General features: G+C 37.5%; 1 protein-coding gene and 1 long non-coding RNA gene across 14 annotated transcripts in view; one reads left to right on the top strand and one right to left on the bottom strand.

Moving 5' to 3' along the window:
- Window positions 1-18,314, bottom strand: part of LOC135223692 (uncharacterized) — a 299,245-nt gene that overhangs the window by 71,721 nt on the left and 209,210 nt on the right. For 12 of the 13 annotated variants that reach the window (XM_064262401.1, XM_064262402.1, XM_064262397.1 and 9 more), the window contains 2 exons: window positions 7,039-7,164; window positions 1,072-1,202 (listed from right to left, as the gene is read on the bottom strand). In XM_064262401.1, coding sequence (XP_064118471.1) covers window positions 1,072-1,202; window positions 7,039-7,164 — 257 coding nt within the window. Of the gene's footprint in view, window positions 1-1,071; window positions 1,203-4,262; window positions 4,389-7,038; window positions 7,165-18,314 lie in introns of all 13 variants that reach the window. The other variant, XM_064262398.1, reaches the window with a different exon arrangement.
- Window positions 4,272-7,373, top strand: LOC135223694 (uncharacterized). Its single transcript, XR_010316566.1, has 2 exons — window positions 4,272-4,409; window positions 6,983-7,373. It is a non-coding gene; the product is annotated as an uncharacterized LOC135223694 (long non-coding RNA).

Below are 18,314 nucleotides of genomic sequence, written 5' to 3'. Positions count from 1 at the left end.
TTCTTCAGTATGTAAAACCATTTTAAAGACTAAGAATAAAACAAATTCATGTGATAGTAGACAAATTAAACATACTCCATACATCAGTGATTAAAACTACTGTAACAAATAACAAAGTTTCTATATAGCTACATGTTGAATACTTGAGCAAAAAAATTCCCTCTTAACATTCTTATATAGGTAGGTAGTGCTTACTATGTGCATTTGTGTGGCACACTACAGATAACACCAGAGCTCTTTGTCTGCATTTCTCAGTCTTGGCTGCATTGCTTTTGGTCTTTTAATTTTCACCCATTTTAAATTCTGTCTTTTAATTTTCATCCATTCTAAATTCTCTATTTCCACAGCTGTCAAATTAACTTGTCTTGCACCAATTTTCACCTTTTGTCTAAGAACACATCCCTTAGATCTGCCCTATAAGTCAAGAAATATGATTCTGTGGTGCTCTTAAATTACTCTACAGTATTAACATCATATTGTTCTTCCACAGTACAAGTGACCAATTCACTGTACAATTACATTATCTAACAGATAATACTGTGCCACCATACATGAACTACAAAACAGTTGTCAAGATGTGAATATGCAGTGATGTAATACACATCACATATTAAACACATACCTTATGAGGGATCCTATTGTTGTTATGCTTTTTTTATAATAATGACTGGGTTAAAATTGCTGCATAAATTTCAGTTTGTCATTTTTGCCAATATGTACAACTTTCTCATCAACACATAAAATCAATTCCACATGATCTAATTTCTGAATGTGCATCATGCTTTACAACTACAGATAAAACATTTTCAGCTCATTTCCTACCAACAAAAGATAATTTGCTACCTTCATTTCACGGGAGCGACACGGCTGAGCCCAGAAATAGATTTTTCCTACGTCAAAATCCCTTTTATATCAAATGATTAAGCTTTTAAAAGTTGTGAGCTCATAAAGATTACATAAAGTTATGTTTAATGATTCAATGTTGAACCATTAAATAACATTACAGATACACTTATTCATTTATCCCATAATAATATGATACATGCAAGCAAAGGACATTTCAGTACTTACTGGCATTTCATATTTACTGTAGAAACGTTGTACACAGGGCACAAGACAATGAAGGATAGCACACACAAACAGAAGACCTCCAGCTGAATAGAAGGATACATCATAGCTCTTAGTTGCATCATAAATACTTCCTGTTGAGTAAATAATGCTAAATTAGAAGCGCATAAATCAGTATTTTGGGACATATTTCAATATTTCATTTCTTAAATAATTAATATATACAACAGATTGATATAGCATAATTTATAATGCAAACTTATCTCAAAGTGCAAAGGATATAAAAATTTACATTACATTTACTAGGATCTTTCTCATTTCACTTGGAATAACATTCACACATTCTACATCCCCTCATTATGCATATTATATAATAATCATAAATCATACAATGCTTACAAATGCAACCTCTTACGCTCGCTTCCAATGTGCATTCATGTCATTGCTAAGTATCCAACTTGTCTTTGAATAAATTTGGTATAATTATAACAGTATTGTTGCATCAAGAGGCAGCACCTATGGAACTGCCAAGATAGCACTGCAAGTGTCTTATGGTTACTATTGTTCTCCTTGACAAATCATATACAGTACATACTACTAGTAAATAAATTCAAGCTGCACCAAATATTTTGTAAATTTTCATCAGTCACAACTTTTGTGCAATGTTGTCATTTCAAAACTGGCATTTTTTATGATGCCAGTAAACCACTGAAGTCAATCCATGAACTTCAGCTGCCTATATACCTATGTGTCATGCTAAAAATTGCACAAGCCTAAATATCTATATTTAATTCTGCAGACTAAAAGTACACCTCATGCAATGTACAGGCTCCCTTAAATGAAACCTATAAACAAAGCCATTTGTATACGTAAAAGTCTGTTTTTGCACATGGATTTATAAAGTCCATGCTTTTCCCATACAATTTAGGTATATCCTTTAATACCTAGTTTGCATAAAAATCCCTTGATATGTCTAATCTTGTACTTAATTTTTTACTCATATCTTCTGACAATGGTGAAATTACTGTAGCTCATCTGTATCACTCAGAAACAAGGTAGCATGCTTCTGTGTCAGATTATGTTCAGATATCAAGGAGGAAATGAGTACTGTGAGAGAACCATTTAATTGGACTACAATTTAAAAACTGCCATAGGAAGAAAAAAAGTCAAAAGTCCAGTCAGGTTATTTGAAGTGTTCATGTAAATGGAAATGTACTTGTGACATGCTAAGTGAACCTTGTTTAATGAAAACAAACAAAACCTTGCACACGTGCATGAAAGACACATGACAATTTTAAAATTAATATACTGCCCTCAAACTGATGCAGCCAAGCAAAAAGGGTAAAATAGAGATGAACATTCTTTTGGAATATAATTTATTCCAGACTGAAAGAGAAACTTTAATATTTCCTGTTTTGCAATGATTTCCCTCTCCATGAACACATTTGTGGTTAATTTTTTTATGTCTTATAATTATAATACTTACAGAACTTTATGGAGATTGTTAGTGGCACAAGGGGATAATGCAATTTATTTTAAAGACTGTGCAATACAAGAAAAGCAATAAAAATGTGGAATTTTAAAAATCTACAAGCTAAATTCTTATAGGGAATAAAATTAATCATAACCCATGTTAATATATATATTGTGCTGTCCAAAGTAGGAGTGTGCAATACAATTCACTTCTTTGTAATTCAGCAAGCTGTTAAAGGCTAATTTGATTAAACTATTATAGCTCTCCAACTAAGCATACTAAATGCTTAACACTTTTAGTGAAGAAAAACCTAGCCATTAATGTTGACTTACCTGAAAATCCCTGGTCATCTGCTATTTCCCTTTCCAAATAGAAATATGACCAATCCCATGCCATTCAGTTTATTGATAATAATATACATAGTTACACAAGATCTTGGGTTTAACACCATGCACATAAAAGCTGAAATAACAAACTCCACTTGAACCAAAAAATTTACACAGCTTGTCAAAATATATCCTTTGCCAAAATCTTCAATATGTATATAGTGGTTGTGCATGCTGTACAAAGAGTGTTACAAGAAACTGATAGGAAAGGATATTAAATATATTAAAGAACAGGGGTTAGTTGGCTGAAAAGTTGTATTTTGGGCTTTTAAAAAAACAAAAATAATAAATTAGTGAAGCTTGGTAAAACTCATTATGAACGAAGATAAAGATTAGTTTTCATTTATATTTAACAAGATGTGTTTTAATAAATTTCAAGGATATCAAGCTGCACTACTGCATTATTACAACTATTGCATGTGTATTCTTGGCTCTCTATAATACATGCATTTCTTCTCATCATCCATTGAACACAAGCCATTTCTTTATTCAAATGTTTGTTGAAAAGATCTGACTGGTGAATACTTTTCAATATATATATTATGTAAAATAAGTTTAATAAAAACCAACAACAAAAGTCAAGGGTATAGTGAAATAATATAGACTGTCTTCAGAGCTGGACATTATCTTCATATGAAGTCGATTACAAATAACCCATATCTTAGATGAACTACATAATAAAAATAACTCCTTGGACAGTTGTTAATGAATGCACAGCCAAATTAATGGGCTGCTTGTTTTCAGCATCATATCAATAAAAATCTTGCCCAAACATCTTTATGCAGGTAGTGCTTTGTTACAAAACCAAAGAAAGTCATTCTGATTTAGTTTAATTCAAATTGTACAGAGTAAAAAAATAGCTTAATTTGATACCAATTCTTAGTGATACTATTTATGAGCTGTTAAAGCAGAGCATGAAGATTAAATAATAAGATGGAGGAATATATTTTGACAACTGCATTCTTCATAATACGTACATCAACTTTGTTCTGCAGCCAAACTTATAAATGACAGACAAGATTTAGTGATGCTACAAATGTAAACAAACTTTCTGGAAATACAAAATCATTACAGAAGTAGATCCAACATTGCTAATGCAAATTCAAAATTCACAGTATACTACAAACTTTCAACATCAAAACTGTGAAAGAGGTGGATCTACTAATGGGAACACACCAAATACAAGGCAGAAAACAAAAGCATTAATTCTTAACTGTTAATGTACAATTTTCTTTTTCTTCTGTAGAAACTCATGATGAATCGTAGATGTTGGGGCATGGTGGGTCATAAGCATTACCCTAGGACTGTACTGCAATTCTCAAAATGTTACCTACCTGCAATTGGTGCGCCCACCATTGAAGCTGATCCACGGAAGAGAATTAGCAACCCAAAGGCATTGGTGAGTTGGGACAATCCAAGGAGTTCCACCAGGATGATGGACGAAAGGGAGATGTAGGCAGCTGTAATGAATCCCCTCTCAGGTTAGTACCAATATATCTTGCTTCCACCTGCCCCTACATCTACAGTAATACCCGAGTTACTGTTGTTGTTAGCATCTAAGAACTTAGGTTACTGCTGCTGGTTTCTCAAAATATGATGTAGTACCTGAAAACTTTGCCATTAGGAGCACATTTCTGGATTTAAAAACCAGCTTCATTGGCTTGCTGAAAGCACTGGCTAAGTAAGAAATGTGCTTCCAATAAACAACTCCAAACAGCATCAAAATGTTTCCAACCTTTGCTATTTTCTTTGTCTAAGACTACCACAAATGTGTACATCAACAAAAATGTTGCATATTGACTCAAAAATTACTGCAGTAAAAGATGAAGAGTAAACTTTACTTGGATAGAGAATATTCTATATACGTACTGTTCTACCAAATTAATTACTATACTATACCTTTCTGGGCATGCCCAAGTATGACTAAACTTTTTCACAATTTCCACAATCTAATTATGTAAACTTTTGCAAAAAGGCTTCACAAATAAACTTTTACTTAACTGGAGGTTGGACAGAAAACTGATCATAAAGATGTATTGCATTTAGATATATGTAGATATATATACATACGTAAATATACTGCATTGTACGTACAGTACTCACGTTTATGGATGGTATTCATTAGTACTGTGTTTAATGAAATGTGTACAGTGTTGTTCCAAATGTTTTAGTGATAAAAATAACATTTTTTCTCTTCATCACTTCAAAGTTACAAGGGCAGAATATGCTTGCATACTACACTTTGCCCCTTGAAAAAACTTTGCTGGAGGACACTTAACCCCTACAAGTTATAATTTCCTGAACATAATATGTATTTCTAATTTATACACAATAGTACAAACCTCAAGCTTTTAACAATGGAGAACTCTCAATGCACACAGGTTTTATAAGGTACCTTAAAGAAAAATATATACCTATACATTGACAAGTAATAATTGTATGAAATTGTACTCTGACATGTGGGAAGACCCTCATTACTTTTTGTTTAGTAAAATTTGAGCTCTGTGGTTTTTCATACTCTTACTGCATGAACATTTCAGTTTAATGCTAAAATTTTATGGTGCATATCAATAACAAAGAAAAAAATAGAAAAGGCTGGATCCACTGACTACATAAAAATTCAACATTCCCTGTTACTGTATAAGTACCTTGAAGGAGACGATGAATACCACAGACTTTTCAGTCTAAGAATACTGTGCAATAGACTGAAGTTACTGTGCAGATTAAATTAACACTGTAATTAGTACAATTAGCCTGACTGAGAACTATGCTGCAAGTCAGGCAGTCACTGTCATCCTTAAAATCATGTCACCTGTTGTCAACCATCAGCTGGAACAAGACTAAAAGCACTCCATAACTGCAGTACTGATATCCGTTTACAATTCTGCACTATTACAGAAGCACACTGATGCTTTTACAAATGCTTTATATTGTACATACTTCAGCACCAAGAATACAGGATCAAACACCCACATCAAAAGGCTTTGGACCTGAAATGAATTTCCTGATAACTATTGAAAATTTTTGTTTTTGTACAACTTTTGTCATCTAACAAAGATTTCAGAAAATGGGGGATTAACAGTTTAGTAATGTCCAAATGCAGTAATGTGGTATACGTATAGCACAAACAGTTCTTTCGATATACAAGAAATACAGTGTACTGTGCTACATAATGATAAAACTTTTATCCTCAGCTCCTGGAATATTAAGTTATTATGAAGGATCCCTTGCAGTTTTCTAAACTTCATCCAAGGAAACTTAATCTGTTGTGTCCCTATCCACTTGTTCCCTAGAACCCTCTGTCCTTAGAAACTGTAAAATGCTTAGTCTTAATGTCAATTCAATATTTTGTATGTACTATAGCAATTTAGTACCTTCATTAATGCAACCTAATATATTGTAAAGTATTTATGGATATGTATACATTATCCATTTTTAATTTAGGTTTCCTCCATGGATGACAAAGAAAATACAAGAACAAAAATTTTCAAATGTGAAAACAAAAAAATTGGAAGCAAAAGAACATAGAAGATTTAGCATGAAAACTTCCTTGCATTTGTCCTCCTCTCTAAAGCTAAATACAGCAGACAAATAGATAAAAAAATACCCAACATGGCAATACAAGGTAAAACTTACCAGAACTGTAGATCAAACTTATGTGAGTTGTGCTTTTCAATATGCTTTTTCAATTTCAATCGTAGTGCTGTTTGTGAAGATGACAGCCCAAGCTTACTCATGTCAGTATTAAGTGACTGATAAATAGTGTCTGTAGGACTTGATATGGTGTATGTTTTTTCTAGGCAAGTCAGCTTAGTTTAGTTTAGTTGTGTAACACCTGGTGAGCACCATACAGTGCATACAATTCTGTCATGCTTTTGTCATTATTAAGTCAACAATTTGCTTAAGAATTTTAGGTCATAAGTCATGCAGAGGTCAAGTCTGGGAAGCGAGATGTAAAGGAGCAGAAAAATGGTTATGAGTTTGTAAGACCAGCAGTATCATCACCACCACACCACCAAGAGAAGGAACTTCTCCTTCTACCATTCTTTTTCAGGGTACCCTACCCTGGTCACCTGCACTCAGGGGTTGGTAGGTGGGTGGAAAGGATACCTGACACTGGAGGGCCCATGATTCCGGCAAGTCCACGGAAGATACACAAAACACCAAAGGCATTGACGAGCTGCCTGAGGCCCAGTAGATCCACTATGATGATAGAGGTGAGGGCGATGAACGGAGCTGGTGGAGAGTATCACAGAGAGGAATAATTGTCTATGAGTTTGGTGGGGTGATTTATATGCAAGATCAATGAAAAGAGGATTGAATTTTTATATAATGTATTGTCTGATATTATACACAGTATTTATGTATACGTGATTTCAATGTATTTCTTTTGTAAACATAACACTGTATCTTTGCAATTATAAAAACCAATATGGATGTGAATATTACTGCATTCTGTTTAAATATGTATTGTGTTTAGAAGAACAGCAGGTTTAAGAAATTCAAACTCAACATAAATTTCCAAGACATACACAAACATACAAGTCACAACATGTATGCATACAGAAATATCATATACACTTGATTTTAGTCTATTTTTCATCCCACAAGGATACCATCCAGAAAAAGGAAGTCAGTTTTTTGCTAAAGTATTTCAATGTTCAATTGGTGAAAGATAGAAACTGCATTGTTGCAAACTGACAGTAGGTACATACTGTATATATACTGAGTTCAAGTTGCTTTGTAAAGTATTCTTACATGTAGTACCAGACCAATGTTTTCATCCACGTAGTAATTTATTCAATTAATTAAACTTGATAAACAATCTTTGGACTAATATTTAAAACTATAAGAACTAAAATCATATTGGACACCAAGGAAGTTAATGAATTTCAAAGAGTGCAATGTATACAGTGTAGTAACATTATACTAAACTTAGACAATATTAGTTGTATGGCCATTTAAATTTCTTTAAAAATAAAAGATGTGTATCACTTAACTTTAACAATGACATTTTGAATAATAACTCTAAATGTATATTTGGTGTTTTCAAGTAAGTAGTTGTTACCTACTGTAAAATACAGCATGCCATCAATGCAACTACAAGAGAAGAATGGAAGAATGTTCCCAATATTAAACACGTATCATTTAAGCAAGTCGTTTGTTCACTAACATACAATATTTGCTACAACACACAAATTACTTGAAACTCTGAAGCATATGTCTCTAAAAAGTCAATTACACTAGTCAAAATAAACAAACTTCATTCTTAATATGATCACATTGTCGAAAGAAAAATGTCAGAGATGAAAGGTAACAAGGATATGTATTTCTTTATAACTTGCAGCTAAATTGTAGGCTACTTTAATTTGATCTGCCTAATTAAAACTTAAAATCAGTACCATATTTGTTATATGTGACGACTTCAGGTTTATGAAGTAGTGAGCCCTATACTACACTGTTAACATTGTTGCAATTATGTGCAATATCCAGGAACTGAGATGCGAATAAGGGATTTTGACGTAGGAAAAATATTTCTGGGCGAGGAAGCCGTGTCGCCCAGTGAAATGTGTCCTCTTTAGCACTATTTCTAGTAAAATATTGCTATGATACCAGAGAACTGCTAAATTGGACATGACAGAAGTCTCTGACTCGCTCACCTAAATAAAAGGTGTCGGTATAGAACTGGGGCGAGTGTTAAACACTACCACAGCAACCCCTCCAAAGCAGTTAAATATTTAGATTTTACACCAAAATCACACAAACTTGCAGTACATAAATAATTATTTTTATTGTTCAAAATTTTCAAAATGTCTTAAAGATTGGCAAGGAAAAGGTAGTGTGTCAAAAAAACTTTCGGTAAATCTTTTGGTTAAAAAGAATTTTTTTGACACAGCCAGCCAGCTTTTATGAAGAAATGGAACTTCATCCACACTCACATGTATAAGCTTATAGTTATTCCCTTTTTGTAATAACTATGGTAAAGAACTGTCAGTCCAGTCATGTTATGGCCTGAAGATTTGGGTATTGGTAAAAGGGATTATGTTTCCTTTTGCATTCTAGTGAACCACTTGAACCTCCCTAACTAAGATGTTCAGTTGTTTAAATGCACTGTTAAATGTGTTAGTTTATTGAAAAAAATGTTTTAGAGGAGAGAAATTTGACACAGTCTTCAATGCTAATTTTCCTTTTGCCCTACTGCATTACTTTTAGTTGTTATTTTTTTTATGCATAAGGTAGTTTGCATGAAAGTGAGTCAAGTGGAGGACTGAAAGCAACACAGGCATGGGACGAAGGAATTGTCCAGAATATTTATTTTTATGGCTTCAGTGAGCACTGGCTTTGGCCTTTCAATGTGCTTCTAGAAATTACCATTCAGTAATGCTGAGATCTCATATATGTTTCCTTATCTTTCAATCCCTCTCTCCAAACTAATAAACTCATGTTTAGCTGGAGCTCAATTACACCAAGGCACCTGTAGCTCCTTCCCATAGGATTTCTGTATAAAACATTCAGTAGCCCAGTTAATCTATACTCTTTTTTCATGATACATGCACATTCCCAAAAGTTTGACTGATGTAAATGAAGTACACCTACTATATAGCTGATTTGTGACAGCTCCACCACAGTACTGAACATCTTTACTCCAAGTCTAATATTTCTGAAGGAAGAGGTGAGGACTCTCTGCCCAGGTCTAGTGTTTTACAGAAAATTATTCTGCTGAGCCAAATGTGAATACAACTGAGTTTTTGCCAGAAGTTAACTAAAATTACATGTATTAACATGACATTTTTATAATAAAATAAGGTTTTACATACTTACCCAGTACTTACTTAGCTAAGAGTTTCTACTGACATGACAGCTTGAATTTTTAAATTTGCAGTAGTGATTCTTTTGTTTAGGTAGGGGACTAGCTCCACCCACTTTCAGGGAAAGAGAGGAATGACTCAGCCAAGAGCTCAATTTGTTTAAGCTTAAATGTCCATGCAAGGGACGGAAGGCTGGCTCCATCCATAAAACTTTATATTTTATTATAAAAATGTCATTTTTATAGGACATTTTATATAATTAACTTATCCAGTAATTACTTAGCTGAATCCACATTGACAGGTGGTGGGGATTCATGGATATCTACCCAAAACATTATGTAATAAGGTTAAGGAATTTGAGAACAGAAAATAGTCTAGAATTGATATATAATGTTGTTGTTCCTTACTTGGTGAGAGGGCTATTGCAGGTAGATACTGCCTCTGGTTGTTGCTCATCTCAACATGTGGCGGTGTGGCAGTAATAGCCGTGAAACGTCTCTACTCAAGTGGGAACTTCACAACGAAGGAGTACTCTGACGAATGATGAGTATTAATAGGAGTTTTGGGGCGAACGACATTTCTGATGGCTAACAAAGCATTACAATCTGCCCTGCCCAGGGCACAGTATCAGAATCAAGAAAAACCAGACAATGCAGTCACCTACACCACAACTGGAAAAATATAACCAGCCCCAGGCTCCCCTAGGACTTGAAACCCCATGTCAAGGCAAAGAGACAGAAGGATGGAAGGGATGCTTCCTACACTTCCTCCCCAACATTATGCCAGCTACAGTAAAGGTCCTAAGGTACCGCAGTTCTCATAGACCATTTCTACGTCTTGTAAATAATGCATTGCGAAGAATGACTTGCATTTCCAGTATAGTATAGTGAAGGCCCCCATATTCACGGGGGGGATGCGTTCCAGATGCCATCGCCCCACCCCCGCAAATAGCTAAAATCTGAGAATACTTAAAACCCCTCAAAAATGCTTAGAACTGCCTATTTTGATAGTTCAAACACAAGAAAAACCCTCTAAAAATGCTTATATCTGAATATTTTCTTAGTTTTATCACAATACATTTAGAAAATATTTCTTGGTGAAAAATACCCCAAATTGGCAAATTTTCTGCAAATAATGGGTAGATACGTTTCATAGAGACACCCGCGAATATGGGGGTTCACTGTATGTTGTTTGTAGAACAGAGGAGAGGGATAAATTATGCTTAAAAGCTACTGAGGTATCAACTGCCCTTATATCATGAGCTCTACCCTTCAATACAGGAAAGATGTCTTCTCCAATCTGGAAGTGTGCCTCCAAAATGAGCAATCCCTTGAGAAAAAAAACGAGATGGCATTCTTTGACAAGGGTCTAAAAGTTTTTTTTTTTTTTTTTTTTTTTTAAGAACACCAAAGGTTACTTGCCAGTCCTCTGATTTACTCAGTCCATTGGAGATAGTATTTAATAGCTCTCACAGGGCAAAGAGCTCTCTTTTCTTCTTCTGTGCCTAAAATATCCACTTAACTTTTGATTGTAAAAGAACGAGGCCAGGGTTGCAACGAATTCTCCTCCTGTGCCAGAAACGCCAGTCTGCATCCTCCTGGGAGAACCCAATCCTTTTATCAATTGCATGGAGCTCGCTAACTCTTCTAGTCTCCCAGTAACTAGAGCTACGAGAAAAATTGTCTTCCTCATAAGGTCCCTCAGTGAGGGGCTCATAGCGTGGACTCGAGAGCCATTTGAGGATTACGACCAGATTCCAAGAAAATGTCTCTTCCTTTCTAAGTCTGGTCGTGTCAAATGACTTAATGAGGTCAGAGATATCCTAATTCAAAGATATCTCAAGACCTGTGTCGAAACACCAAACTGAGCATCGACTTATGCCCTCTTAGGGTCGATGACGACTATGGTAGTTGTCTGAGAAGCTGAAATAAGGGATTTTGACGAAGGAAAAATCTATTTCTGGGGGAAGACCTGTGTCGCCCGTTGAAAAATCCCTGTAGCTCATTTTTCAAGTATAAATATATCCTAAATATACCAGAGAAAAAGCTTACATGGTATGCTGAAGTTACTACCCTCAGTGCAAGCACCCCGAAGGGCGTCGGTATAAGTAAAGGGGTGAAGTGGAAGCTACTATTCACAGATCCTCTGCCACTTAGAAGACTTCCTCTTCAAAATCCCTCTGCAGTGGGAGCCGTTCCAAGCGTCCCCCGCCTCACCCTCCACTCACTACTACTACTAATACCCATGCGGCTAGCTCATTCCTGTATTAGCGGTCTTTGTGTGTGTTTCAAGTCTTTTCGCTCCAGGAGTTTTGTCCAGTTTTGTCCATTTTTTCACCATGGCTACGGCAGATGTTTCTTCTGCACCTAAGTTGAGTACCCCAATTTACATGTTTTTGATTTTTATGATTGAATTATTCCCATAAGTCGCCTTCGGCCCTTCAGAATAGTATTGTAGGCGCCGTCGGCTGAGCCGCCATTTTGGGAGCGTCATCGGAACGTGTGCAATTTTTCAGCACACAAGACCTACGAAATATTTACAATTATATGTTAGGTATATGTACTTTTTCTAAATTGATGCATTGTTATCAGTATCATATATGTTTTACAATACCTATCCGTACTGATATTAGAGTAGGCCTAACCCGCTCTTGGCTTTCGTTGGGGGTACAGAGCAGTGCGTTAGTTTACGTCGTAAATAAAAGGCACCCTCCCCACCGGTTTAAGGGCGGGTTGGCACCTATCTCGGCATGATTATAACAGTGCACAATATCATTATTATCGTATTTATCATATTCGGGAAAAGAGAGGAAGGGGCCGTTCCCCCTCTCTCTCTCTCGTTCTCCCTCCCTCCTGGATTAGGAGGATATGTATGAGTAGTCTGATCTTAGATATGATTACATCTTCTACACCAGAGCCTAAAAACTGTCCACTTCCCCTTGTAGAATTTGTTGGAAGATTGTCTTCTACATTTAGCAATAACTTCTGCCACAGACCTTGAAAACCCCTTCACTTGTATGCGTACTGATGAAACCTCCTGAAATGGGGTTGCCCGAGCAGACTTGGAATCGAATGAAGGAACCTTGGGAAGTCTACCAGGAGTCTGAGAAGTTCTGGAAACCATTCCTTTTGAGGCCAAAATGGAGCTTTAAGGGTCATCTTGATATTTTGGTGAGTCTGAAATTTGTTCAGGACTTCCCTTAGTGTCCTGAATAGAGGGAAGGGTTTAAAGATCCATATTGGACCAATCCTGAAGCATGGCGTCCATTGCCCAAGCTAAAGGATCTGGGAAAGGGGGAGCAGAACAAAGGTAGATGATTGTTTCTGGATGTCCCAAATAAATCCACGGTTGGATTTATTTCCATAAGTTGGCACAAACCCGGTGGTCCAGAGACCACTCCATTGGGAGAGTTTGGTTACGATGGCTCAGTTCATTTGCTACCACACACTCTCCTTGAATGAATCTTGTGACCAATTTGGTCTGGTTCTGATTTGCCCAAAGAAGCAGAGTCTTCGCTGTTTTACAGAGAGAGAACGAGTGAGTTCCCCCTTGAAGTCTGATGTATGCTAGTGCTGTGGTGTTGTCGGCATGGATCGCCACCATCTTGTTGCAGACCTCCACTCCCCTTAACTCCTTGAGGTTGATAATGTAGCTCTCTCTCCTCTTGTGACCACGTCCCCAAAACTTCTTTGTCCCCTAGAAGAGCTCCCCAATCTAGACCTGACATGTCAGAGAAGTCTAGGTCAGGGTTCACTGGGAAAAGACTTTCCTTCCATCAACCTGTCTACAGAGTTCCACCAACACAAGTCCTCCTTGATCTCTTACATTATTGGAAGAAAGTGTAAATTGATAAGTCCTTTGATCTCAACTAACCCTTAGGAAAAATTGTAGCACTCTCATGTGTAGCCTTCCCAACCTTACAAATTGTCCCATGAACACTAAGGTGCTCAGCAAACTCATCCATTGGGTGGCTGAGGAAGTTCGTAGGGAAAGGAAATGACCGACTTTCCTCGGGCAGCCTTCTACTCTTTTGGGGGATGAAAAAGCCTGAAAAGTCTGTGAATCTATCTTCATCCCCAAAGAGAATTTTCTAAGGAGTCAGTTTGGATTTCTGCAGGGAAATCCAGGTCTTGCATCAATAATATGGTTTTTCAAAGGTCCTCCATGCACTGTTCCTTCGTCAGTGAACGAATTAGCCAATCATCCAGATAGATTTTGATGCCTCACAAATGAAGCCATCTTGCCAGGGGAGTGAGAACTCGGGTAAAAACTTGTGGGGCAGTTGAGAGGCCAAAACAGTGTTGAAACTGAAACACTTTGGTTCATGTAAACAAACCTGAGGTCTTCCTCGAGTCTAGATGAATAGGAATGTGGAAGTACGCGTCCTGCACGTTGAGGGAGATCATCCAGTCTCCTTGATGAATGGATGCAAGGACAAATTGGTCTGTTTCCATATGGAATTTTGTCTTTTCTACGAACACCTTCAGAGCACTCAAATCGAAGACCAGTCTCCATCCTCTTGTAGCCTTGAGTATTACGAATACTAGTTGACTGTAAAACCCTTTCAACCCAACATTCTTGACTACCTCTATTGCCCCTTCTTTGAGGAGGGAAGAGACTTCCTCTGAGAGGGCTGAATACCTCTCCGATCATACAGAGTAGGCCATCAATGTGACGGGAGTGCGAGTGCTGACCAAGGGTGGTCTCTCCTTGAAGGGGGATAGAGTACCCTTCCTTTAGAAGTTATACTACCCACTGTTCTGGCCTTTTTGGACTCTCTCCCAGAAGAGCTGGAGCCTGGTATCCATGGGGGCATGGAGTACTGAATCCTCACTGAGGAGTGGAAGGCTTCAAGGAGGATTTCTTGATAGCTCGCAAGGCAAAACAAACCGTTGCTCGAGGTCTTGACTGCGACCTCTGTCTGCTGCCTCAAAAGGGCTGTGGCGGAAAAGGTGATGATGACTTAGAGCTGAAAGTGACTCACTCCCTGGGGTGTCTAGTCAATTGTGTAAGAAGATCATGTCAATTTCTTGTGTAAGTGTGGGGCAGTCTCATTAACTGCAGCCTGTGGGAACAGGTGGTATTTGTCGAAGACGAGAAGAGACTAGCAGATTTCTGTGATGTAGTCACGCCCTTGGAGGTAAAAGAAACCCAAAGTTCCCTCTCTTTAAGAATGTCCATGGCATAGAGGGAGGCCAACTCCTGTGAGACATCCCTAACAGCCTTATTTGCACAGGTGAGTACACTGAGAAGGTCTGCAGCACTGTCTTCTGGTAGTGAGGAAAGTTCGTGAACCTTCCTGGCTAATGCCCCCAGAGACCAATCGAGGAAGCTCAACACCTCAAATACCTTAAATAGATTCTCCAGCAAATGATCCATCTCCAAAGCAGAAAACATTACTTTAGCAGAGGTGAAGGCGGACCTAAACATCGAGTTGATAAGCTTGGAGAAGTCCCCTTGAGAGGTAGCAGCCACTCCCCAGGAGGGGGCTTCTCCAGTAGTACAAAAAATACCTTCTGTGCGAAAGACAAGATGGCGGCATACTGAATGACGCCTTGCCCTGTTCTCTCTTTCCAGAAAGCCAACCTTTTACTTCACACAAAGCTTTCTTTGAAGAAGATGAGAGAACCATTTTAAGTAGTCTGGCTGAATCTGCTGGTTGATTGCTCGTCATGAAGGATGAAGCCGGAGAAGCAGGAGCTGCTGGAGTGAAAAATCTGAGAAGTTCAGCAGCAAATACCTAAGCAAGGATGTGTAGGTTGATGGGGCAGTGGCCTGGCCTAAATCTTCCCCATCCGATAAAATTGGAGACAGTGAAGGATCTGTAGGGGCTTTGACTGACAAAGAAGTCCTCTGAAGGAGTCCTAAAATACTGTCCAACTGATGCTGGATCGGAGCGAATGAGGGGCTCGTACTGGGTAATGAACCAGATGGAAACACGAGCTCCAGAGCTGGCACTGGGCACTTGGAAAAAGATGCCAAACCAACATAAACTAGCACCGAGCAATCAGCTGACACTGGGTGCTTGGGAGCCAAAGGTTGCTCAGAGACTGTGGGACGTTCGGGCATCAACTGGTTCTCGGCTGCTGCTGGACACTTTGTCAAGGAGTGTGGGCCCTCATGAGAGGAAGAGCGTTTGGAAGACAAAAACAAACGCTTATAAGACAAAGACGAATGCCTACGTGTCAAATACTGCTAGTCAGTCGAAGAAAAGCATTCCAGGCTGTCCCAATTGCTGCAAGAAGGTTGTGGGCTATGGGGAGGTTCTCTGAATCTTTTGCTGGGTAGCGGGGAAGATTGGTCTCTATAAGTCGAGTGCCTCCTCAGGGGACAAGACTCATCTGAGAACCACCACTGGCACCTTCTACTAGGACTGGATTCTCCAAAACTCGAGGAAAGATGATGCACATCTGAGAAGCCTTTCCAATGGCTATCTTTTATTGCAACCTAGGATGCAACAGGTATGACTGATGGGGTGTCTACCAGTGGGCAGACCTCACTGACCTCTGTTGGGCTTCTGGTATGCCTCCTCCCAGGATTAGGGGTGTATGGTAGTGACCTTTGCCTGGGAGAGTCAGTGGGACAGGCAGCCACCTCCTCCACTATCACTTCACTGGCACTTCTTTCACTTATTTTGCCCCTAACTGGGCCACTGTATTCACAATAAAACCAAACTTATGGTCAAACTTAGACTCGAGTCAGGCAAAGCAATCAGGTTCAGAAGAGCATGAGCCGGGTGAAGGAGTAGGTGGTATCAGAGGAGGGCTGGACACAGGAGACAAAGTGAGCAGAAGAAACATCAGGTACATCTACACTACTATACTTAGGAGTCATACTCTGGCTAGCAAATGATTTATCACCGGTTCTAGAAGCCGCTGTTCTCTTACGGTCTGTCTCTAACTTTGTCAAGTGAGAAGTTTAGGCCTTCCATTTCTTCTTGTCCCAATCCCTACATTCATCACAGTTAAGGTCAATTGTACAAATTTGCCCTCCACAATTAGTGCAGAGGCTATGAGAATCATAGAATGCTTTCATCAATCGAGTAATGCAGCCCTTGCAGCAATACCGAAAACTAGAAGCGCTAGAGTCAGACATTAGTAAACTACCAGCAAAAATCAAAATTGGTAAATCTTACTAAGAGAATAATTGTCAATTTAAAGGTTCACTGAAAAACCTAACTACTAAATACATAGGCAAAATATTTCATCGATAGGGAAGATATCAATAAAAATTCAAAACCAAGTTGCACTCTTATAACAGTGTGTGGCCATAAGCTGGCAGAAACAAATTGAGCTCTTGGCTCTGTTATTCCCCTCTTTCTCTGGAAGTGGGCCAGGCAAGTCACCTACCGAAACAAAAGAATCGCTACCGCAAATTCAAAATCCAAGCTGCCGTGTAAGTAGCAATTCTTAGCTAAGTAATTACCGAGTTACTTATAAAAAATACTATTTTGTGAAACTACTGATATACCATGAAATTTACCTAACTGCAAATATCCTATACATTCAGTCATCATAATCATTACTGTGTTGGAGGTCATGGCATCCCTATTTACTAAGACTTGCAGTACCGGAAAATTATATTCACACTATTGTGCCTTGCACTCATGATCTTTGTTATACTACATGGTTTAAATCATAAAGCTAAACTTGTGAATTATTCTGTAAAATGCACTTTGCTTTGTTCAGCTAATCTGGCCTTCTACAGTGCACAAGGATTTATCAACACTATTCATTGCTTGTACTCAGTGCAGGTAAAGAACCACCTATCAAAATTATTTAAAAGGAGTAAATAAGTAAATGTTGGGTAATGACAGTACATAGTAATTTATACATAATACCAAAACAAAATGTCAGCACAAAGTTTGTGTGATTCTGGTTTTACAACTCAAAAAGGGAGTGATTTTACATGAAACAACGATCCAAGAAAATCCTATAAAATTAAGGTTATCAAGCACATATGACTACTTTGTAATGACTCCTGTGACCTTTCATAACTTAATGAGAGAAAAAACTGAAAAGTAAAAAAAAAAAGAATTAAATGTCTCACACTTCCAGGATCCCAATTGCACATGAGAGGTATGTTAAATGTGATAAAAATAAATACATGTTTCAGTCAGTGAATCAGTTAATTTAACAGAAAGAAAAAAGAAGAGCACAGGAAGAATTTCACCCACTACTCAGCTACCATGCAACTGTGAAGAAATATTGGAAATTCTTTTTAAAAAAATCATGTTTTGTTGTTATTAAGAAAAGTGAAGGCAATGACCAAATAGGAAAGAAAATCTGAAAAAAATTAGCATATGAAAATTTGCCCACACAATAGATCAGTATCATTAACAATTCAATTTAATTTAATTAAAACAACTGTATTAGAAAAAACTACTCTAAAAAACATAGAGTTTATGCTTCAAAACAACAATGAAAATTAATTTTCTATATTTGTTCTAAGACTCTTAAAGAAAAATAAGTAGAAACATACTCAAGTTAGATATAATTATTTTTATCTAATTAACGAATAGGAAAGGAGCACAAGACCCTCTAATTTTTAACATATGAAACAAACATCCAAACAGCC

This window comes from Macrobrachium nipponense, chromosome 10, assembly GCF_015104395.2.
Source record: "Macrobrachium nipponense isolate FS-2020 chromosome 10, ASM1510439v2, whole genome shotgun sequence".
Lineage (NCBI taxonomy): Eukaryota > Metazoa > Arthropoda > Malacostraca > Decapoda > Palaemonidae > Macrobrachium > Macrobrachium nipponense.
Note: the sequence above shows the minus strand (reverse complement) of the source record. Positions and strands in the feature narration are given on the sequence as shown.